At 44.8% G+C, this 24,603-nt stretch overlaps 1 protein-coding gene and 1 long non-coding RNA gene across 4 annotated transcripts in view; one reads left to right on the forward strand and one right to left on the reverse strand.

Moving 5' to 3' along the window:
• The window catches only part of zfyve27 (zinc finger, FYVE domain containing 27), an 83,749-nt gene that overhangs the window by 22,484 nt on the left and 36,662 nt on the right, over positions 1–24,603 (forward strand). For all 3 annotated transcript variants that reach the window (XM_034188326.1, XM_034188328.1, XM_034188327.1), the window contains exons 5-6: positions 10,407–10,502; positions 10,578–10,690. In XM_034188326.1, the coding sequence (XP_034044217.1) occupies positions 10,407–10,502; positions 10,578–10,690 (209 nt within the window). The remainder of the gene's footprint in view (positions 1–10,406; positions 10,503–10,577; positions 10,691–24,603) is intronic.
• Positions 1,115–22,994, reverse strand: LOC117526274. Its single transcript, XR_004565248.1, has 3 exons — positions 22,981–22,994; positions 20,525–20,530; positions 1,115–1,239 (listed from the first exon to the last, which is right to left on the reverse strand). It is a non-coding gene; the product is annotated as an uncharacterized LOC117526274 (long non-coding RNA).

The following is a 24,603-nucleotide window of genomic DNA, read 5'->3' on the forward strand; positions in this document are numbered from 1 at the left end:
AGGTAACTGGAGTGTAAAGATAATTTCTCCACTGTGAGATCAGTAAAGTATATCTCAATCCGAGCCATCAATACATACGCCCTACCTGTCATTTGATACCCAGCTGGGATAATAAGTTGGTCACAGGAGGAGATAGATGACACTGATGTCAAGACAAAAACCCCTCACAATACACTGAGGTTTCCACCCAAAGTCTAGTACCCTGAGACTCTGTGAGCAATGCAGTGAGGGAGGGTGAGGATTAGTGAGTGTCAGAGCCACAATCCAGGATGAGACAAGGAGCATCCATGAATACATCAGTAAGATGGACTCCCAAGATCAGCTGCTACAAGAATGCCTCAGGCAGCTGAAGACAGATGGTGATAAGGAAGGAGGAGATATCATGGAAGACCAAGCCCCTTCATGAGATATACCATTAAGAGATAGAGGAAGTGGCTGACATCAAGAAGACCTACCAGTGGCTCGCAAAGGTCGGTCCAAAGGACAGCACAAAGGCTCTGATCGTGGCAGCACAAGACCAACCCCTAAGCACCAGATCCATAGAGGCAGGAGTCTGCCAGAGCCGACTGGATCCAAGTTGCAGACTGTGCAAATGTGCCCCAGAGACAGTCCACCACGTAGTAGCAAGATGCAAGCTGGGACAGCATACGCTGAGAGGCACAACCAAGTGTCATGAATTGTGTACAGGAACATCTGTGTCACATACGGATTAGAAGTCCCCAAGTCCCGATGGAAGACGCCACCATATGCGGTTGGTAATGACCGGGCTAAGGTCCTGTGGGACTTCAAGTTTCAGACAGACAAGCAGCTGCTGTCCAACCAAGCAGACACAGCGGTGGTTGACAAGGGAAAGAAGCCCACAGTTGTGATTGATGTGGCAATCCCAGCTGACAGCAACATCAGAGAGAAGGAGCACGAAAAAAGTTGAGAAGTTCCAAGGGCTGAAGGAGCAACTGGAGCAGATGTGGAATGTAAAGTCCAAAGTGGTCCCAGTGGTAATGGGAGCACTTGGAGCTAAGATTGCGACCGATCAGGTATCGGGATCGGCTACCGATATGGACATAATTCAAGTATCATAAAATACCGATCCAAACTGCGATGTTTTCCGATACGTGAGGAGCCACTGTGAATCCTCTCAGCTGCTGCTGTTTTCTCTCTGCTGTGTTTGCTGCCGAGCGGGAGGAGGGGAGGTTTCTGAAGCTGAGCTGTTTGAGAGAGCTCTCTTCCACAGTGTTCTAGCTGTGGGTAGTGGCAAATTTCCGCCCGGCTCTCTGGTTCAAATTGTCTGTTTGTCGAGCACGAAAATGTGTGCTGAAAACTTAGCCACAAGCCGAACAGAAATTTTGTCCGCTGAAAGGGAAAAAAATCTCCATTAACGTCCTGCGCGTGAGCGTCGCTGATGATATATTTAGAAATTTATGGTTGAATTTACAGTTGAAAGACTTCGTGTTTCCAAAAAGTTCGAAGTTTGCACAGCACAAAAACAGAGAAAGAGAGAGCGCCGGAGGGAGAGAGAAAGAGAGAAGGAGAGGGAGAGAGAGAACTTCATTTACAACCCCAATTCCGATGAAGTTGGAACGTTGTGTAAAATGTAAATAAAACAAAATACAATGATTTTTCAAATCCTCTTCAATCTATATTCAATTTAATACACCACAAAGACAAGATATTTAATGTTCAAACTGATACACTTTATTGTTTTTGTGCAAATATTTGCTCATTTTGAAATGGATGCCTGCAACATGTTTCTAAAAAGCTGGGACAGTGGTATGTTTCCCACTGTGTTACATCACCTTTCCTTCTAACAACACTCAATAAGCGTTTGGGAACTGAGGACACTAATTGTTGAAGCTTTGTAGGTGGAATTCTTTCCCATTCTTGCTTGATGTACGACTTCAGTTGTTCAACAGTCCGGGGTCTCCGTTGTCGTATTTTGCGCTTCATAAAGTGCCACACATTTTCAATAGGCGACAGGTCTGGACTGCAGGCAGGCCAGTCTAGTACCCGCACTCTTTTACTACGAAGCCACGCTGTTGTAACACGTGCAGAATGTGGCTTGGCATTGTCTTGCTGAAATAAGCAGGGACGTCCCTGAAAAAGACGTTGCTTGGATGGCAGCATGTGTTGCTCCAAAACCTGGATGTACCTTTCAGCATTGATGGTAACATCACAGATGTGTAAGTTGTCCATGCCATGGGCACTAACACACTCCCATGCCATCACAGATGTATAAGTTATCCATGCCATGGGCACAAACAGACCCCCATACCATCACAGATGTGTACGTTGTCCATGCCATGGGCACTAACACACCCCCATACCATCACAGATGTGTACGTTGTCCATGCTATGGGCACTAATACACCCCCATACCATCACAGATGTGTACGTTGTCCATGCCATGGGCACTAACACACCCCCATACCATCACAGATGTGTATGTTGTCAATGTCAATTTTATTTATATAGCACATTTACAACAACAGCAGCTGCCCAAAGTGCTTCACAGTAAAAACAATATCAAAAACCATACCACAAAAAAAACAGAGCATTAAAATTCCAAAATATACAAAAACACATAAAACCAGACACACACAGCTTAAATTGTATTAAAAGCCAAAGCATAAAAATGAGTCTTAAGAACAGATTTAAAAGACTTTAGAGATGGAGCAGTTCTGATGTGCAAAGGCAAACTGTCCAAAGTTTAGGCGCAGCCACCGAAAAAGCCCGATCACCTCGAGTTTTTAATCGAGATCTGGGCACATTTAATAAAAGCTGGCTTTCTGACCTCACTGATCTGACCGGAACATAAGGAGTCAAAAGCTCAGAGAGGTATTCGGGAGCCAAACCATTTAAACACTTGAAAACAAGCAGCAGGATCTTAAAATCAATCCTGAATGTGACTGGGAGCCAATGGAGCGAGGCTAACACAGGGGTGATATGCTCTCGTTTCCTCATCCCCGTGAGCAGTCGTGCAGCAGCGTTCTGAACCTGCTGCAGATGCTTTAGAGATAACTGGTCCAGTCCACAATAGAGTGAGTTACAATAATCTAAACGAGATGTTATAAACAAATGAATAACTTGCTCAAAATCACACGCTGGGAGGTAAGCCTTCACTTTTCTCAAGATTCTGAGTTGGAAGAAACTGGCCTTTACCACAGAATTAATTTGCTTGTCCATTTTGAAGGAGCTGTCAAAAATGACCCCCAAATTTCTGACAGAATCATGCACACAGTAAGACAAAGGACCAAGCACATCACATGAACCAGATGACCATGCAGGGCCAAAGCTAACTATTTCAGTTTTATTCTCATTGAGAATTAGAAAGTTTTGAGCCAACCAAGTTTTCACTTCCTGCAGACAATTTACCAAAATAGTCAGAGAATTTGATGGGAGCTTAAGTGGCAGATAGATTTGCAGGTCATCAGCATAAAAATGAAAGGCCAAGTTGTATTTTCTGAATATGGTGCCAAATGGCAGCATATACAGTGAAAAAAGAGCAGGACCCAAAACAGAGCCTTGTGGAACACCATAATTTAAGGGTGCTGAGCTGGACTGGTGTGGCCCAAGGTGCACAGAGAAACTACGGTCTCTAAGATAAGATATAAACCACTCCAGTGCTGTGCCTTTAAAACCTGCATAATACTCCAGACGGGACAGTAAAATACAGTGATCAACCGTGTCAAAGGCTGCTGTCAAATCCAGCAAAACTAAAATCCCAGAGCAACCAGAGTCAACAATTAAAAGGAGATCATTAAAAACCTTCAACAGTGCTGTTTCAGTACTATGAAGTGATTTGAAGCCAGACTGGAATTTTTCAAAAATGTCATTAGAATCCAAATGAGACTGAAACTGATCGTAGACAAATTTTCTCAAGGATTTTAGCTAAAAATGGAAACTTTGAAATGGGCCTATGATTGGCAAGAATATTAGGATCCAAGGTGGGCTTTTTGAGGAGAGGCTGAACTACAGCATGTTTTAAAACTCCTGGAACACAACCAGATAAAAGAGAACTATTCATAACATTTAAAATGTATGGCCCAAGGACAGAAATAACACTTTTTAAAAATCGTGCGGGAACAGAATCAAAAAGACAATTGGAAGGTCTTAATTGCTGAACCACTTTGAGCAATTCAGTTAAAGTTGGAGGCTGAAACTCAGCAAAGGCCGAAGTGCACTCAGTGTTTAAATTAAAATCATTAGAGTGAGACACTGAGATCCAAGCCCTGATTTGTGACACTTTTTCAACAAAGAATGACAAAAAGCTGTCATACAGTGAGTCAGACAGCACAAGACCAGATTTAGATTCTGGGTTAATCAGACGATTCAGTACATTAAAAAGGACCTGAGGCCTGTGAGTGTTATTTGCAATAAAATTTGACACAAACTGGGCTTTTGCTGACTTAACAGCTTCTTGGTAATCCACAAGACAGTCTCGAAATATTCCCAGGGAAACATGCAAATGGTCCTTCTTCCATTTACGCTCTGCGCGCCTGCATTCGCGTCTGCGCGCACGAGTAGTCTCATTGTGCCACGGCTCCGACGCAGACCTGGAGCGCTTGGTCACATGTGGCGCAACAGAGTCTAGCGCTTCTGTGCAGACAGAAATAAATAAAATAAGAAGCTCCTCACAGTTCAAAGCACTCGGGTCACGAAGTGAGGAGGGCACAGTGGCCAGAAACACACTCGTAAATTGCTCCACAGACTGTGAGTTTAACGCGCGCTTTGTGCGCACAGAAAGGTCCCATTTTTCCACTGAGCCTGGAAGAGCTAAGTTGAATAAAATCGGCAGATAATCCGAGATCTGACAGTCACATATCTCCTTGACTTGAACATTGAGGCCAAAAGAAAGAATAAGATCTAATGTATGTCCATGCCATGGGCACAAACACGCCCCCATACCATCACAAATGTGTATGTTGTCCATGCCATGGGCACTAACACACCCCCATACCATCACAAATGTGTATGTTGTACATACCATGGGCACTAACACACCCCCATACCATCACAAATGTGTATGTTGTTCATGCCATGGGCACTAACACACCCCCATACCATCACAAATGTGTACGTTGTTCATGCCATGGGCACTAACACACCCCCATACCATCACAGATGTGTACGTTGTCCATGCCATGGGCACTAACACGCCCCCATACCATCACAAATGTGTATGTTGTCCACACCATGGGCTCTAACACACCCCCATACCATCACAGATGCTGGCTTTTGAACTTTGCCCTGGAAACAATCAGGATGGTCTTCTAACTCTTTTGTCCGGAGGATATGTAGGACTGCTTTTTTGCATTACGCAATATCTCTAAAATTAGAAAGGTCTTGTCTCAGAGTGATGCTGAAAAACTAATTCATGCATTTATTTCCTCTAGGCTGGACTATTGTAATTCATTATTATCAGGTTGTCCTAAAAGTTCCCTAAAAAGCCTTCAGTTAATTCAAAATGCTGCAGCTAGAGTACTAACGGGGACTAGAAGGAGAGAGCATATCTCACCCATATTGGCCTCTCTTCATTGGCTTCCTGTTAATTCTAGAATAGAATTTAAAATTCTTCTTCTTATAAGGTTTTGAATAATCAGGTCCCATCTTATCTTAGGGACCTCGTAGTACCATATCACCCCAATAGAGCGCTTCGCTGTCAGACTGCAGGCTTACTTGTAGTTCCTAGGGTTTGTAAGAGTAGAATGGGAGGCAGAGCCTTCAGCTTTCAGGCTCCTCTCCTGTGGAACCAGCTCCCAATTCAGATCAGGGAGACAGACACCCTCTCTACTTTTAAGATTAGGCTTAAAACTTTCCTTTTTGCTAAAGCTTATAGTTAGGGCTGGATCAGGTGACCCTGAACCATCCCTTAGTTATGCTGCTATAGACTTAGACTGCTGGGGGGTTCCCATGATGCACTGTTTCTTTCTCTTTTTGCTCTGTATGCACCACTCTGCATTTAATCATTAGTGATCGATCTCTGCTCCCCTCCACAGCATGTCTTTTTCCTGGTTCTCTCCCTTAGCCCCAACCAGTCCCAGCAGAAGACTGCCCCTCCCTGAGCCTGGTTCTGCTGGAGGTTTCTTCCTGTTAAAAGGGAGTTTTTCCTTCCCACTGTAGCCAAGTGCTTGCTCACAGGGGGTCGTTTTGACCGTTGGGGTTTTACATAATTATTGTATGGCCTTGCCTTACAATATAAGGCGCCTTGGGGCAACTGTTTGTTGTGATTTGGTGCTATATAAAAAAAAAATTGATTGATTGATTGATTGACACAATGTCCATGATTTCCAAAAACAATTTGAAATGTGGACTCATCAGACCACAGCACACTTTTCCATTTTACGTCTGTCCGGCGGCATTTCTGGATGTTGTTGATGTATGACTTTCACTTTGCATGGTAGAGTTTTAACTTGCACTTGTAGATGTAGCAACGAACTGTGTTAACTGACAATGGTTTTCTGAAGTTTTCCTGAGCCCACGCAGTAAGATCCTTTACACAATGATGTTGGTTTTTAATGCAGTGCCCCCTGAGGGATCGAAGGTTACAGGCATTCATTGTTGGTTTTTGGCCTTGCCGCTTACGTGTAGAAAGTTCTCCAGATTCTCTGAATCTTCTGATTATATTATGGACTGTAGGTGATGGAATCCCTAAATTCTTTGCAATTGAACGTTGACAAACATTGTTCTTAAACTGTTTGACTATTTTTACATGCAGTTGTTGACAAAGTGGTGATCATCACCCCATCTTTGTTTGTAAATGGCTGAGCCTTTTGGGGATGCTCCTTTTATACCCAATCATGACACTCACCTGTTTCCAATTAGGTGTTCTTTGAGCATTCATCAACTTTCCCAGTCATTTGTTGCCCCATCCCAACTTTTTTTTAAATGTGTTGCAGGCATCCATTTAAAAATGAGCAAATATTTGCACACAAACAATAAAGTTTATCAGTTTGAACATTAAATATCTTGTCTTTGTGGTGTATTCAGTTGAATATAGGTTGAATAGGATTTGCAAATAATTGTATTCTGTTTTTATTTACATTTTACACAGCGTCCCAACTTCATTGGAATTGGGGTTATAATTTTTATGTTACACTTGCTTTGACAATGTAAAAATGTTTCCCATGTCAATAAAGCCCCATTGAAATTTTAAATTGTGAAAGAGACAAAGACAGAGAGAGAGCTGTCTTTTCTCTTTTTAGTCTATAAAACTAAGGCTATAAGAAAAGTACTTAATTCTTTCACCAAAACATTAAATCCAGGCTTTCATCTTAGATACACATTGTAAATTGTAGCTGAACTTTCAGGTCTCTTTTTAAGAAAAGCCTCATATAAAATCAACAGTAATGATAAAAATAATATGAAAGCAAACAGAGCTCTGGTATTAGATTGGAAAAGTATCAGTATCGGCAGATATCCAAATTCAGGTATCGGGATTGGATCGGAAGTGAAAAATTGTGGATTGGTGCATCCCTACTCAGAACTGTAACCCCCAGACTGGAAGAGTGGCTCCAGCAGATTCCAGGCACAACATCAGAGGTCTCTGTCCAGAAGAGTGCAGTCCTAGGAACAGCTACGATACAGCGTCGAACCCTCAAACTTGGGCCTCTGGTAGAGGACCCAAGCTTGAGGAACACAACCTCCCTATATATATATATAGACACACAACAAAAATATAAACGCAACACTTTTGTTTTTGCTCCCATTTTGTATGAGATGAACTCAAAGATCTAAAACTTTTTCCACATACGCAATATCACCATTTCCCTCAAATATTGTTCACAAACCAGTCTAAATCTGTGATAGTGAGCACTTCTCCTTTGCTGAGATAATCCATCCCACCTCACAGGTGTGCCATATCAAGATGCTGATTAGACACCATGATTAGTGCACAGGTGTGCCTTAGACTGCCCACAATAAAAGGCCACTCTGAAAGGTGCAGTTTTATCACACAGCACAATGCCACAGATGTCGCAAGATTTGAGGGAGCGTGCAATTGGCATGCTGACAGCAGGAATGTCAACCAGAGCTGTTGCTCGTGTATTGAATGTTCATTTCTCTACCATAAGCCGTCTCCAAAGGCGTTTCAGAGAATTTGGCAGTACATCCAACCAGCCTCACAACCGCAGACCACGTGTAACCACACCAGCCCAGGACCTCCACATCCAGCATGTTCACCTCCAAGATCGTCTGAGACCAGCCACTCGGACAGCTGCTGAAACAATCGGTTTGCATAACCAAAGAATTTCTGCACAAACTGTCAGAAACCGTCTCAGGAAAGCTCATCTGCATGCTCGTCGTCCTCATCGAGGTCTCGACCTGACTCCAGTTCATCGTCATAACTGACTTTAGTGGGCAAATGCTCACATTCGCTGGCGTTTGGCACGTTGGAGAGGTGTTCTCTTCACGGATGAATCCTGGTTCAGGGCAGATGGCAGACAGCGTGTGTGGCGTCGTGTGGGTGAGCGGTTTTCTGATGTCAGTGTTGTGGATCGAGTGGCCTATGGTGGCGGTGGGGTTATGGTATGGGCAGGCGTCTGTTATGGACGAAGAACACAGGTGCATTTTATTGATGGCATTTTGAATGCACAGAGATACCGTGACGAGATCCTGAGGCCCATTGTTGTGCCATACATCCAAGAACATCACCTCATGTTGCAGCAGGATAATGCACGGCCCCATGTTGCAAGGATCTGTACACAATTCTTGGAAGCTGAAAATGTCCCAGTTCTTGCATGGCCGGCATACTCACCGGACATGTCACCCATTGAGCATGTTTGGGATGCTCTGGACCGGCGTATATGACAGCGTGTACCAGTTCTTGCCAATATCCAGCAACTTCGCACAGCCATTGAAGAGGAGTGGACCAACATTCCACAGGCCACAATTGGCAACCTGATCAACTCTATGCGAAGGAGATGTGTTGCACTGCATGAGGCAAATGGTGGTCACACCAGATACTGACTGGTATCCCCCCCAATAAAACAAAACTGCAGCTTTCAGAGTGGCCTTTTATTGTGGGCAGTCTAAGGCACACCTGTGCACTAATCATGGTGTCTAATCAGCATCTTGATATGGCACACCTGTGAGGTGGGATGGATTATCTCAGCAAAGGAGAAGTGCTCACTATCACAGATTTAGACTGGTTTGTGAACAATATTTGAGGGAAATGGTGATATTGTGTATGTGGAAAAAGTTTTAGATATTTGAGTTCATCTCATACAAAATGGGAGCAAAACCAAAAGTGTTGCGTTTATATTTTTGTTGAGTGTATATATATACACACACACACACACACACACACACACACACACACACACACACACACACACACACACACACACACAGTGCATCTAGAAAGTATACACAGCGTTGCACTTTTTCACCATTTTTTATGTTAAATTGATGCAATTATTTTTTCCCCCCTCAAATTTCTACATGCAATACCCCATAATGACAATGTATAAAAAATTTTTTTTTTTTGATTTTTGCAAATTTATTTAAAACAAATTTAAAAATGACGAGTGTGATATGATAAGGTGATACCACACCAAATATGATGAGTAATGGAGCAATGGAGAGTGTGTGCTGTGGGGGTGTTTTTCAGCAGCAGGAACTGGGAGACTAGTCAGGATTGAGGCAAAGATGAATGCAGCAATGTACAGAGACATCCTGGATGAAAACTTGTTCCAGAGCGCTTTTGACTTCAGACTGGGGCGACAGTTCATCTTTCAGTGGGACAATGACCCTAAACACACAGCCAAGATATCAAAGGGGTGTCTTCAGGACAACTCTGTGAATGTCCTTGAGTGGTCCAGCCAGAGCCCAGACCTGAATCTGATTGAACATCTCTGGAGAGATCTGAAAATGTCTGTGCACCGACGCTCCACATCCAACCTGATGGAGCTTGAGAGGTGCTGCAAAGAGGAATGGACCAAACTGCCCAAAGATAGGTGCACCAAGCTTGTGGCATCATATTCAAGAAGACTTGAGGCTGGAATTGCTGCCAAAGGAGCATCAACAAAGTATTGAACAAAAGCTGTGAATATTTATGTACAAGTGGTTTCTTAGGTTTTTATCTTTAATAAATTTGCAAAAATAATAATAATAAAAAAATCATGTCATTATGGAGTGCTGTGAGTAAAAGAGAGGAAAAATGAATTTCATCCATTTTGGAATAAGGCTGTAACAACAAAATGTGGAAAAAGTGAAGTGCTGTAAATACTTTCTGGAGGTAGTGTGTGTATATATATTTTATAGAGACAGACACACTGGGTTATGGGGTTATGCAGACATTCTACTTAGATAAAGACTTTATCTAATGAGTGTCTATGTTCATATCTGTGGTCATGTTTGATTTTCAGGAGTAAATGTGGTTTTGTTGCACATATGTTGTTTGGTGTCTCCAGGCTGAAGCATCTGGACAGCATGTTGTCATCTGCCTGCATGTCAGCGGACGCTGTCTACAAAGTCCTCTACTGGGACGATCATGCCACATCGTCCAGGTGTGCACATTAATAAGTGTGTGTCTGACAGCTGCATGCTCCAGGAGTCATTTGTAACTGATGTCTTCATCCCAGGTTCTATGGCGGGATGCTCATGGTGCTATGTCTGCTCTACGTTGCTCCTGTGGGATGTGTCCTTGCTGGGCTCAACAGTGCCATCTTCCTGTGGAACACAGATTTCTGCAGAGGTGAGTTCAGCTTGTAAGTCAAAGTGCACCTTTTGCTTTCTCTGAGAAAGTAAAATGTCTCAGATGGAACGGTTCCGCTTCCGGGTTACCGAGGGATGGCAGCTTACAGCGTGTCCTCTTGACCAAAAGAAAAAAACTGCCCCGTAAAGTCAAAGTAATACTGACTAAAAGAATTTGCAAAGCTGCCTAGAAAGGGGAGGAGATGCCTTTGTAATCTAAAAAGAAATCAAAAGTGAGAATGTCTGTAACCACTGACGGATCGCATGACGAATAAGCTAATGCTAGCACTACCGAGTCTAGCCATGAGGAAAATGAGACTGATGGAGAAGAAGATGTGACAAATAGTACGATACTAAAACATCTAAGAGAGTTCAGACAAGACATAAAGGGAGAATTTGCAAAAACACATTCCAGACTTGATGAGGTGGAAAAGAGAATCGTGGGGACTGAGACAAGGCTACAAGACATGGAAGAAGTGATGATAGGAATGCTAAAACTCCAAGAACAACTACAGGAGAAATTAACAGACCAAGAGCACAGGTAGAGGAGAGAAAACATTAGGAATTATAGCATACCCAAACAGAAGAAAGTGAGTCCGAAGGCAGTGATAACCTTCATTGAAAATGTGCTCAAAGAAAATCTCCACATTCCCCTCATGACGGATCTACAGATAGAGCCCACAGAGCACTCGCACCAAAGCCCCCACTCGGAGATAACCCAAGATCAGTTCTTTTTTTGGAATTCACTTTTTATTGCTTTATGAACTTTGAAACAACACATACATGAGTTGGGACAAGAACAAGCCCACTACAACTACAACAAATGGTTAACAACAAGAAAGAGAGAAGACAAAAAGCGGGGGTGGGGGGTGGGAGAGATGTATATACCACGAGTCCTGGGATAATGTTTCCAATTCCTCTGCTCCCACAGTCACCACCCTCCTCCACTTCACAACCAAGACCTTTTACAGTCTGAATGTTTTGTGATTCACTTGAAAATCAGTCTGCTATATTTCACCCATCACCCATTTTGTAAGTGGTTCAAGTCGGGGCCCCATAATTTCAAAAACACCTCCTCTCGATCATTCAGCCTAAAAATCAGCCATTCATAGTTGGCCATTTTGGTCATTTCCTCTAACCGTTCATTGACTGGAATAACATTTTTTGATTTCCAGTGTCTGACAGTGATCCTGCACCCCGCCTTGAGGGCCAACTTACACCATCGGGTCTGCTGACAGGATCACCTCATCTCACTTGTTATCAAACCCAGAATACACAAGGCGGGGCTCTGAGATATATCTATCGCAAGAACTTTGTTGATAAGTAGTATTAGCTTTTCCCAAAGGTTCTGTGTTATTTCAGTTCAGGTGTTTCCTCACATCTCCAGCATAACTCCCAATCAGAGTTTTAGCCTTGCCATCTTACTGGGGGTCCAATACATTCTGTATATGATTTTGTACATAATTAAGCGAATCTGTGTCTTGCTTGGTATCTTATGCCAAGATCTAGTAATTTCTTCTCACTTCTCCATAGTGATCTCGCCCCCTAGATCCATCTCCCAGGCTCTCTTAAGAGCCTCAACTTTAGGTGGCTGAGATTTTCTCATGAAACTATAATATTTAGATGCCCCACCTTTACCCCCCGATTAACCTGCATTAGTTTTTGTAACTCGGGATTGAGTAAACGGGGGAAGTTTTTGTTTTTGTTGTAATATACAGCTTCGTAACTACAAATATTTCCAAAAGTCCTGTTTAGGGAGTTTGTATTTAGCTGCCAGTTGTTGAAAGGACATTAAGTTGTCACCCTCAAAAACATCTCCAACATAAATAATCCCTGCTACAGCCCATGATTTCCAATACAGAGTTTTTTTTCCCCACTTTCAACTTTTTGTTATGCCAAAGGGGTGACTGTTTCTGATTTCTTTGGCGAATGACAACAACAGATTACGAGACGGAATTTCACATCCAGTTTGAGACATAAAAGCCTGCAATGGAATAGGCTCCGTAAGTTCCTTTTCAATCAGAACCCAGCTCAGGACCTGGGCTTCTGTGATGTCTATTTTAGCCAACTGATTAAGAGAAAAAGACATAATGATACCAATCTATTCTTGGTAGATTAAGGCCTCCATCTTCAATAGCAGCTCTCATCTTATTTCTGTTTAAACAAGGTCTTTTGCCCCCTCCACTGCATAAAAAAATCTACTGCTACGTTGAATTTTTTAAGTAAAGGGGATGGGAGACTTATGGGTAGTAGGTGCAAAATATAATTAATTTGTGGGATAATCATCATTTTCACGAAATTTATTCTACCCAACAGAGATAATCCTAATTTAGCCCAATTTTGTCAAGTGTTCTCAATTTTCATCGGGGGAAGTAAATTTTCTGTCATAATGTCTTTTAAACCTGGTGTTAAGTTTTATCCCCAAGTACACCAAACCTGAAGGGAGCTAATTGAACTGCCAGTTCTGTCTTGGGCATAGTCTAGACAGTGGCATTGCCTCTGATTTTCCCCAATTTATTTTATAGCCTGAAAGAAGAGAGAAAGTATCAATTAAAGACAAAATTTGAGGAACAGCTGTCTCTAACAAAATATCATCCGCATATAGAAATAGTTTGTGTTCCAACTTTCCAGCTAAAATACCCTTAATAACTGAATTCTTCCTGATGGCCGCCGCTATGGGCTCCAATGCAAGTGCAAAAAGAAGAGGGCTCAGGGGACAGCCGTGCCTTGTACCCCGGTATAAGGAGAAACAGGAGGACAAGTTCACGTTTGTCAACACCGAGGCCTTGGGATTATGATATAGAAGTCTAACCGAATTTATAAAGGAGGGGCCTAATCCAAGCCTGTTTAGTGTTCTGAACAAGTAAGTCCACTCTATCAAAAGCTTTCTCCACATCTAAAGAGAAAGCAACTATGGGTTCAGTGCGATTCCTCGCCTGCCAGATTAAATGTAATAGTCTACGTACATTATCTGCTGAAGGGCAATTCTATGGTAACGGAATTACAACAGCAGCAAAATCTGCACATATGGCATCTAACCATGACAGATTAGCTCAGATTGTAATTCTTTTACCATAGAATTGCCCTGAAGACCTACCTTTAATAAACCCTACCTGACCCGGATGAATTAGGTTGGGTTGATGCACCTCCAGCCTCCTGGCTAATATCTTGGACAGTATTTTAGCATCTACATTTATAAGAGATACTGGACGATAATTTCCACACTGCTGTGGATTTTTGCCTTTCTGATGTATCAATGTTATTACCGCAGATTGCATACTCTCTGGCATGTTACCCCTCTTAATTGCATCTTAAAAAACTATCACTAGCCTCGGTGCTAGTAGCTCCACAGATTCTTTATAGAAATCTGTTGGCAGCTCATTGTTTCCAGGAGCTTTCCCAGAGCTCATCTTCTTTACAGCTTGCTGAACCTCTTCCAGTGTAATATCTCCCCCAGTCTCCTTTTGTTCTTCCTAAGATAGGGTTGGTAGATCCACTTGGGGCAAAAACCTATTTCCTCTTGTTCTATCCCACCCTATGAATTGTACAATTTTTTGATAGAATATCTTAAATAATTTGCTAATTTCTCCTCTGCCTGTCACTACTGTCCCATTTTCATTCTCCACAGAGGTTATTCAGGTGCAATTAAGCCACTGTTTTAATCTTTGGGCTAAAAATCTCTCTGCTGCTTCTCCTTGCTCGTAATACTTCTGTCTACATTGGAATAATGAAAATTCAGCCTTTTTCTGCAGTGTGGAATTTAGTTCAAATTTCACTTTATTCAACTGGGTAAAAACTACTGGGTCTAGTTGGGATGCATACATTTTTTTCAAGATCCTTAATTTCTTTCTCCAATTCAAAAGGACAGTAGCAACCTCACCCTCAACACAGACAAGACCAAGGAGATGATAGTGGACATGAGGAAGGAGAGGAGGCCTCACCAGCCGGTGTTCATCCAAGGTCTTGAGGTGGGGAGGGTGAGGAACTTCAAGTACCTGGGGGTCAACATCAGCAATGACCTCACCTGGACATTCAGTACTACACAGGTGGTGAAGAAGGCTCAGCAGCGGCTGTATTTCCTGAGGAGGCTAAGGAAATTTGGGTTGGCACCCAAGATCCTCAGTAACTTCTACAGCTGCATCATTGAGTCAGTCTGACCACTTGCATCACTGTGTGGTACGGCAGCTCTACTGTGTGGGACCGCAAACGCCTGCAGAGAATAAGGACTGCGTCTAAGATCACCAGGACCCCACAACCCTCTATGCAGAGCATCTACCACCGCAGAGTCCACAGGAGAGCTGTCTCCATCATCAAAGACCCCACTCACCCCCAACATGGACTATTCACACTCCTCCCCTCAGGCCGCAGGTTCAGGACTGTGAGATGCAGAACCACCAGGTTCAAGACCTCCTTCTTTCCCACAGCCATTAGACTGTTAAACAGCTGAACACCCCCCCCCCCCCCCTTAAGGACAGAGCCCCCATCACTCGTCACTTTGATGAATATGTTAGTTTAAATGAGTCAACACCCCCGAGTCACATTAGCAGCAATGTTCCACTCCAGCTTATTAATTAATCAAAGACCCAGACAGAGCTTTAATTCATTTGAAAGCTTGACTCTTAGTCTTGTCCATCCAACTTGGAAGTCTCAAAAACCAGTTTTATTTATTATCTATCGTCCACCTGGTCATTACTGTGAGTTTCTCTGTGAATTTTCAGACCATTTGTCTGACTTAGTGCTTAGCTCAGATAAGATAATTATAGTGGGTGATTTTAACATCCACATAGATGCTGAGAATGACAGCCTCAACACTGCATTTAATCTATTATTAGACTCAGTTGGCTTCGCTCAAAATGTAAATGAGCCCACCCTCTATTTTAACCGCACTTTAGATCTTGTTCTGACATATGGCATAGAAATTGAAGACTTAACAGTATTCCCTGAAAACCCCCTGTTGTCTGATAATTTCTTAATAACATTTACATTTACCTCCCCCTCTAGCTGCCATCTTATCGTGGTGGGGGAGTTTGCATACCTGGATGATCCTAGGAGCTGTTGTCGGGGGCTTTGTGCTCACTATAGGGTCTCCCAAGGCAAACAGGTCCAAGGTGACGGGTCAGACTAAGGGCAGTTCAGAACCTCCATGACCAGTAAAAAATCAAGGACCGAGACGTTGCCCAGTATGGCGGAGCCGGGGCCCCACCCTGGAGCCAGGCCTGGCCTTGGGGCTCGCGTGTGAGCGCCTGGTGCTCGGGCCTTAGCCCATGTGGCCAGGCCGTGCTCAGCCCGAAAGAGCGACGTGGGCCCGCCCTCCTGTGGGTTCACCACCTGCAGAGGGGGCCATGGGGGTCGGGTGCAGAGAGGATTGGGTGGCGGTTGAGGGCAGGTGGCCCGGCAGCCCGGTCCATGCTCACAGCCCCTGGCTGTTGGGATGTGGAATGTCACGTCGCTGGGGGGGAAGGAGCCTGAGCTTGTGCTGGTGGTTGAGAGATACCGACTAGAGATAGTCGGGCTCACCTCCACGCACAGCTTGGGCTCTGGTACCCAACTCCTGGAGAGGGGCTGGACGCTTCATTTTTCTGGCGTTGCCCACGGGGAGAGGCGGAGAGTTGGGGTCGCATTGCTTATTGCTCCCCAGCTCAGTCACCATGTGTTGGAGTTCACTCCGGTGAACGAGAGGGTCGCGTCCCTACGCCTTCGGCTCGGGGACAGGTCTCTCACCGTTGTCTCGGCCTATTGGCCGAGCAGCACTGCAGAGTACCCGATCTTCCTGGAGTCCCTGGGAGGGGTACTAGATAGCGCTCCAACTGGGGACTCCATTGTTCTCCTGGGGGATTTCAACACCCACGTGGGCGGCGACAGTGAGACCTGGAGGGGGGTGATCGGGAAGCACAGCCTCCCCGATCTGAACCCGAGTGGTGTTCAGTTGTTGGACTTCTGTGCTAGTCACAGTTTGTCCATCACAAACACCATGTTCGAGCACAAGGGTGTCCATAAGTGCACGTGGCACCAGGGCACCCTGAGCCGGAGGTCAATGATCGACTTTGTAGTCGTATCATCTGACCTTCGGCCACGTGTCTCGGACACTCGAGTGAAGAGAGGGGCAGAGCTGTCGATCGATCACCACCTGGTGGTGAGTTGGATCCGCTGGGAGGGGAGGAAGCCGGTCAGACCTGGCAGGCCCAAACGTATCATGAGGGTCTGCTGTGAACGACTGGCGGAACCCTCTGTCAGCGAGGTCTTCAACTCCCACCTCCGGGAGAGCTTCTCCCAGATCCCGGGGGAGGTTGGAGACATGGAGTCCGAGTGGACCATGTTCTCCGCCTCCATTGTCGATGCGGCCACTCGTAGCTATGGTCACAAGGTCTCTGGTGCCTGTCGCGGCGGCAATACCTGAACCCGGTGGTGGACACCGGAAGTAAGGGATGCCGTCAAGCTGAAGGAGTCCTACTTATCTCTGTTGGTAGGTGCGACCCCAGAGGCAGCTGACAGGTACCGGCAGGCCAAGCGTGCCACAGCCCGTGCGGTCGCAGAGGCAAAAACTAGGGTCTGGGAGGAGTTCAGGGAGGCCATGGAGGAGGACTATCGGTCGGCCTCGAAGAGATTCTGGCAAACCGTCCGACGCCTCAGGAGGCGGAAGCAGCTCCCCACCCACACCGTAAACAGTGCTGGTGGGGAGCTGTTGACCCTGACTGGGGATGTTGTTGGGAGGTGGAAGGAGTACTTCGAGGATCTCCTCAATCCCATTGTCATGTCTTCCGAAGAGGAAGCAGAGACTGGGGACTCAGAGGCGGACTCATCCATTACCCAGGCTGAAGTCACTGAGGTGGTTAGAAAGCTCCTCGGTGGCAAGGCTCCTGGGGTGGATGAAATCCGTCCTGAGTACCTTAAGTCTCTGGATATTGTGGGACTGTCTTGGCTGACACGCCTCTGCAACATCGCGTGGCGATCGGGGACAGTGCCTCTGGATTGGCAGACCGGGGTGGTGGTCCCTCTGTTTAAGAAGGGGGACCAGAGGGTGTGTTCCAACTATAGGGGGATCACACTCCTCAGCCTCCTCGGTAAGGTCTATTCCAGAGTACTGGAGAGGAGAATTTGACCGATGGTCGAACCTCGGATTCAGGAGGAGCAGTGTGGTTTTCGTCCTGGTCGCGGCACACTGGACCAGCTCTACACGCTCCATCGGGTGGTCGAGGGTTCATGGGAGTTCGCCCAACCAGTCCACATGTGTTTTGTGGATCTGTAGAAGGCGTTCGACAGTGTCCCTCGGGGCACCCTGTGGGGAGTGCTCCGGGAGTACGGGGTCCGGGGTCCTTTGCTAAAGGCTATCCGGTCCCTGTACGACCGCAGCAGGAGCTTGGTTCGCATTGCCGGTAGTAAGTCAAACCTGTTTCCAGTGCACATTGGCCTCCGTCAGGGCTGCCCTTTGTCACCGGTTCTGTTCATTATTTTTATGGACAGAATTTCTAGGCGCAGCCAGGGTGTAGAAGGGGTCTGGTTTGGGAACCACAGAATCTCGTCTCTGCTGTTTGCGGACGATGTGATTCTGTTGGCTTCGTCAAATCAGGACCTTCAGCGTGCACTGGGGCAGTTTGCAGCCGAGCGTGAAGCGTCACCTCCAAATCCGAGGCCATGGTTCTAGACCAGAAAAGGGTGCTTTGCCCTCTTCAGGTCGGTGGAGTGTCCTTGCCTCAAGTGGAGGAATTTAAATATCTCGGGGTCTTGTTCACGAGTGAGGGACGGATGGAGCGTGAGATCGATAGACGGATCGGTGCAGCATCTGCAGTGATGCGGTCGCTGTATCGGACCGTCGTGGTGAAGAGAGAGTTGAGTAGGGGGCAAAGCTCTTGATTTACCGATTGATCTACGTTCCGATACTCACCTATGGTCATGAGATTTGGCTCATGACCGAAAGAACGAGATCGCGAGTACAAGTGGCCAAGATGAGTTTCATCCGCAGGGTGGCTTGGTGCTCCCTTAGAGATAGGGTGAGGAGCTCGGTCACTCGGAAGGAGCTCAGAGTCGAGCCGCTGCTCCTCCACGTCGAAGGTCAGTTGAGGTGGCTTGGGCATTTTTTCCGGATGCCCCCTGGATGCCTCGCTGGAGAGGTGTTCCGGGCACGTCCCATTGGGAGGAGGCCCCGGGGAAGACCCAGGACAAGCTGGAGGGACTACATCTCTCAGCTGGCTTGGGAACGCCTTGGGGTTCCCCCCGGAGGAGCTGGGGGAGGTGTGTGTGGATCGGGAGGTCTGGGCGGCTTTGCTTGAGCTGCTACCCCTGCGACCCGACTCCGGATAAAGTGGAGGAAAATGGATGGATGGATGGCATTTACATTTACTTTAATGGACGACCCAGCAGTGGGGAATAAGTTTCATTACAGTAGAAGTCTTTCTGAAAGCGCTGTAACTAGGTTTAAGGATATGATTCCTTCTTTGTTATGTTCAATGCCATATACCAACACAGTGCAGAGTAGCTACCTATGCTCTGTGAGTGAGATAGATTATCTCGTCAATAGCTTTACATCCTCATTGAGCACAACTTTGGATGCTGTAGCTCCTCTGAAAAAGAGAGCCTTAAATCAGAAATGCTTAACTTCGCATCTCAGTAATTTAGAAGATCTTCATTTAGCCTGGAAAAAGAGTCTGTTGCTCTATAAAAAAGCCCTCCGTAAAGCTAGGACATCTTACTATTCATCACTAATTGAAGAAAATAAGAACAACCCCAGTTTTCATTTCAGCACTGTAGCCAGGCTGACAAAGAGTCAGAGCTCTATTGAGCCGAGTATTCCTTTAACTTTAACTAGTAATGACTTCATGACTTTCTTTGCAAATAAAATTTTAACTATTAGAAAAAAAATTATTCATAACCATCCCAAAGACATATCTTGTGTTCAGCTGTCTTCAGTAATGCTGGTATTTGGTTAGACTCTTTCGCTCTGATTGTTATGTCTGAGTTATTTTCATTAGTTACTTCCTCCAAACCATCAACATGTCTATTAGACCCCATTCCTACCAGGCTGCTCAAGGAAGCCCTACCATTAGTTAATGCTTCGATCTTAAATATGATCAATCTATTTTTATTAGTTGGCTATGTACCACAGGCTTTCAAGGTGGCAGTAATTAAACCATTACTTAAAAAGCCATCACTTGACCCAGCTATCTTAGCTAATTATAGGCCAATCTCCAACCTTTCTTTTCTCTCAAAAATTCTTGAAAGGGTAGTTGTAAAACAGCTAACTGATCATCTGCAGAGGAATGGTCTATTTGAAGAGTTTCAGTCAGGTTTTAGAATTCATCATAGTACAGAAACAGCATTAGTGAAGGTTACAAATGATCTTCTTATGGCCTCAGACAGTGGACTCATCTCTGTGCTTGTTCTGTTAGACCTCAGTGCTGCTTTTGATACTGTTGACCATAAAATTGTATTACAGAGATTAGAGCATGCCATAGGTATTAAAGGCACTGTGCTGCAGTGGTTTGAATCATATTTATCTAATAGATTACAATTTGTTCATGTAAATGGGGAATCTTCTTCACAGACTAAGGTTAATTATGGAGTTCCACAAGGTTCTGTGCTAGGACCAATTTTATTCACTTTATACATGCCTCCCTTAGGCAGTATTATTAGAAAGCATTGCTTAAATTTTCATTGTTACGCAGATGATACCCAGCTTTATCTATCCATGAAGCCAGAGGACACACACCAATTAGCTAAACTGCAGGATTGTCTTACAGACATAAAGACATGGATGACCTCTATTTTCCTGCTTTTAAATTCAGATAAAACTGAAGTTATTGTACTTGGCCCCACAAATCTTAGAAACATGGTGTCTAACCAGATCCTTACTCTGGATGGCATTACCCTGACCTCCAGTAATACCGTGAGAGTCATTTTTGATCAGGATATGTCCTTCAATGCGCATATTAAGCAAATATGTAGGACTGCTTTTTTTTTGCTTTCAGGCTCCTCTCCTGTGGAACCAGCTCCCAATTCAGATCAGGGAGACAGACACCCTCTCTACTTTTAAGATTAAGCTTAAAACTTTCCTTTTTGCTAAAGCTTATAGTTAGGGCTGGATCAGGTGACCCTGAACCATCCCTTAGTTATGCTGCTATAGACTTAGACTGCTGGGGGGTTCCCATGATGCACTGAGTGTTTCTTTCTCTTTTTGCTCTGTATGCACCACTCTGCATTTAATCATTAGTGATTGATCTCTGCTCTCTTCCACAGCATGTCTTTTTCCTGATTCTCTCCCCTCAGCCCCAACCAGTCCCAGCAGAAGACTGCCCCTCCCTGAGCCTGGTTCTGCTGGAGGTTTCTTCCTGTTAAAAGGGAGTTTTCCTTCCCACTGTCGCCAAGTGCTTGCTCACGGGGTCATTTTGACCGTTGGGGTTTTTCTGTAATTATTGTATGGCCTTGCCTTACAATATAAAGCGCCTTTGGGCAACTGTTTGTTGTGATTTGGCGCTATATAGATAAAATTGATTTGATTTCATTTTACTTTATTTTCTACTGGACACTTTACTATATTACGGACACTTTGTTCTATTCCACTACAATACCTGCTAACTTGAATCCATTGGCTCAATTGCACGAAACCATTTACTGCTGAATGTTGCACAAAACAGTGCATCAGTGTGCAACATTCACTATCGTGTACATATCATGTAGGCCTTTACACAAGCATATTTTATATTTCCCTTCTTATAGTGTACATTTCTTATTACATTACATTTTATTACATTGCTTGTTATATTCTATTCTTACCAGCATGCTTATTTTATGTTATTTCTTTTTTTTCTACTTATATTTAGATATTTTATTTATACTTAGTTATTTTATATATATATATATATATATATATATATATATATGGACATCCAGTGTGGGCAGCAAAGTAAGAATTTCATTGCACAGGGGAACATGTTTCTTTACTGTGCATATGACAATAAAAACTTTGAATCTCTTGATGGTTTTGGTCCCCCTGCCGACTGTGGCATCCAGGTTCTGATTCTGATCTTACAGATCTGATATTCGAGCCTCAGCTTCTGTCACCCGAGCTCCCAGGTTATCCACCCCTGCCTGAACTGCATCCATACTGGGTTTTAATCCGCGCATATTAGAAGTGATATTCTGTAGCAACGGTTGTTATGGTTGTTATCTCGGTTGCGGTGTCCGTCTGGGATGGTTTTGGAGTAGCCGCCATGTTGTCCTCTGTGTTTCCCTCCATCTGTCGTGCGAGGCTCTTTAAACTGTACTGCGTAAAAGTTTTCTGGACTTGTTGCATAGTAAAATAAAGCTGTGCTTCCCCCGGCAAATATTTTCAGTGTTTAGAGTATATCCGTCATAATTTTTAAGGGGGAGGAAGGCGAGCGGCTCCACAGCACTTACACTACACAGCCATGTCGGACCCCCACTCCACCGGAAGTCACCCATGATCAGTTCTTGTCAAATTTCAGAGTTTTCGTACGACAGAAGTAGCAATCCGGTTGGCATGGCAGAAAAAAGGCTTCATGCTGGATGGCTACAAGATAAGTCTGGATGACGACTAAGCTTCTCTTTTAAAAAGATGGCGCCGTTGTATGTGGCCTGCCGTCGGCACTCGCTTGTTTTAGTGTCGTTTTTATTGTTTTTACACTTTGTTGCATGGAATGTGTCACCGCTCCTGGTGTATGATCGCCAGACTCTTATCAGCGTTCGGGCTTCGCTGGAGAATTTCACTGTTCCTGGCTTGGGCGGACGGCCAGGGACGCGGCTGCCCCTGCCGCCTGTCTTAGCATCCGTACCAGACTTTCTACGCCGGCTGCTTGACGTGTTGCCTCAGCGTCTGCGTCGCAGAGGACGTGGGAAGAGAGGAGGAGTCCGTGTTCGGCTCAGAGTGTGCCTGGCTGTTTCCTGCAAACATGCTCCACAACAATTCATAGCCGGATTCTTCACACCATATGACGGCTACGACGTGCGGCATTCCCTGACTTTTTGCTATCGGTGGCTCCGGCTGGTTGTCCGGGGTGCCTGGTCTCCACTTCTGCGTCGCCGTCCTGTGAGGAGCTGCAGTCGTGGCTGCGTGCAGGAGAACCTGCGCCCGCTCAGTCGTGTCTCCCAGCAGACTGACGTGCGCTCAGTCCGTGTGGCGCTCGTCAACACAAAGTCACTCACAAGTAAGACTTTCATTTTGAATGACTTTTTCTCCAGTCGTGATCTGGACTTTCTCCTGTTAATGGAGACCTGGTTGAAACCAGGTGAAAATAGCGCCTTTTCTGAGCTCCTCCCCCCCGGCTGCTCGTTTTTCACCTCCACGTGAGCATCAGGTCAAGGCGGCGGTGTGGCCACGGTTTTTAAAGACAGTTTTAAATGCCGATTTTTATCTTCTAATGTCAACTCCACTTTTGAACTTCAGTTGTTTGTGATGGAGTTCGACTGTCCTGTGCTCTGTGCTGTTGTTTACCGTCCACCAAAATTTAATAAGGATTTTATTCAGGGGTTTTCTGAGTTTCTGGAGTTTATCCCAAAATATGACAAATTTTTGGTCTGTGGTGATTTTAATATTCATATCTGTTGTCCTTCTAATCAGCTGGCTGATGATTTTAAAAGCCTCCTGAACTCTTTTGGTCTAACACAAGTTGTGGATGGACCAACACATAATCTTGGACACACCTTGGACCTGGTTATTTCTTTTGGGTTCTCAGTTTCACTTAAGGACATATCAGACGCTGCTATTTCAGATCACTTTCCTGTTATTTTTGAATTTATTGCTCCTCCATCTGCTAGTAAGCCACTTGTTCCTGTCTCTCGCCGCCGTTTGGTTACCTCCTCGACAGCGGGGGACTTTGCTGCTGCCTTCGTGGACTCTCAGTTTTATGCCATGAATGGACTGGTTTCTCTATTACTCCCAGATAACATCCTCTCTTCTTTCCACTCTACATGCACAGTAATTTTGGACTCTGTTGCACCGATGCGCTGCAAATCCAGGAAATCAAAATCTGACCCCTGGTTAAATGCCACGACCCATGCCCTCAGGCAACGCTGCAGACGGGCGGAGAGAAAATGGAAAAAGGACAAGCTACAGGTGTCTCTGGGTTTTCTGAGGGACAGTCTGACTGACTATCAGAAGGCTGTGAAGGAGGCAAAAGCACAATATCTGTCTCATATTATTTCGAGCAGTTGTCATCGTCCCAGTGTGTTATTTCAGACTATAAACTCAGTTGTAAATCCACACACCTCTGTTTTGATGGATGCTACAACCACAACCTGTGAGGAGTTTCTTCAGTTTTTTATTGATAAGGTTTCATCAGTCAGACAGAACGCTGATCAGAACTGTAATGTTGAGTTGTCTGCTCCTCGTGCACATTCTGCTGTGCTCGAACAGTTTGAGCCCATTTCTTTTGCATCTCTCGCTGATGTTGTCAAACACATAAAATCTACAAGTTGTCCTTCAGATTGTTCCAGCTAAGGTGCTGAAGGAGGTTTTTAATACTGTTGGGGCGGGTCTCCTAACTTTTATTAATGCTTGTCTTAGATCAGGGTCTGTTCCAGCTGCTTTTAAACATGCTGTGGTTCGACCTCTTCTTAAAAAACCTCACCTGGACTCATCAGTTTTATCCAATTTTAGACCTGTGTCTCATCTGCCATTTCTATCTAAGGTTTCTTTTTACAGTTACAATCATTTTTAGAAGACAATCTCATCCTTGAAAAATTCCAATCTGGGTTTAGATCACAACACAGCAGCACTTTTAAAAGTTCATAATGACATCACTTTGTCGGTGGATGCAGGGAATCCCGCTGTTCTGGTTCTGTTGGACCTCACAGCAGCCTTTGATACTGTGGATCACACAGTACTTGTTTCCTGGTTGGAACATTTTATTGGCATTCATGGTACTGCACTTAAGTGGTTTAGATCATATTTGGCTGAAAGGA

The sequence above is a fragment of the Thalassophryne amazonica genome, chromosome 15 (assembly GCF_902500255.1).
Source record: "Thalassophryne amazonica chromosome 15, fThaAma1.1, whole genome shotgun sequence".
NCBI classification, from domain to species: domain Eukaryota; kingdom Metazoa; phylum Chordata; class Actinopteri; order Batrachoidiformes; family Batrachoididae; genus Thalassophryne; species Thalassophryne amazonica.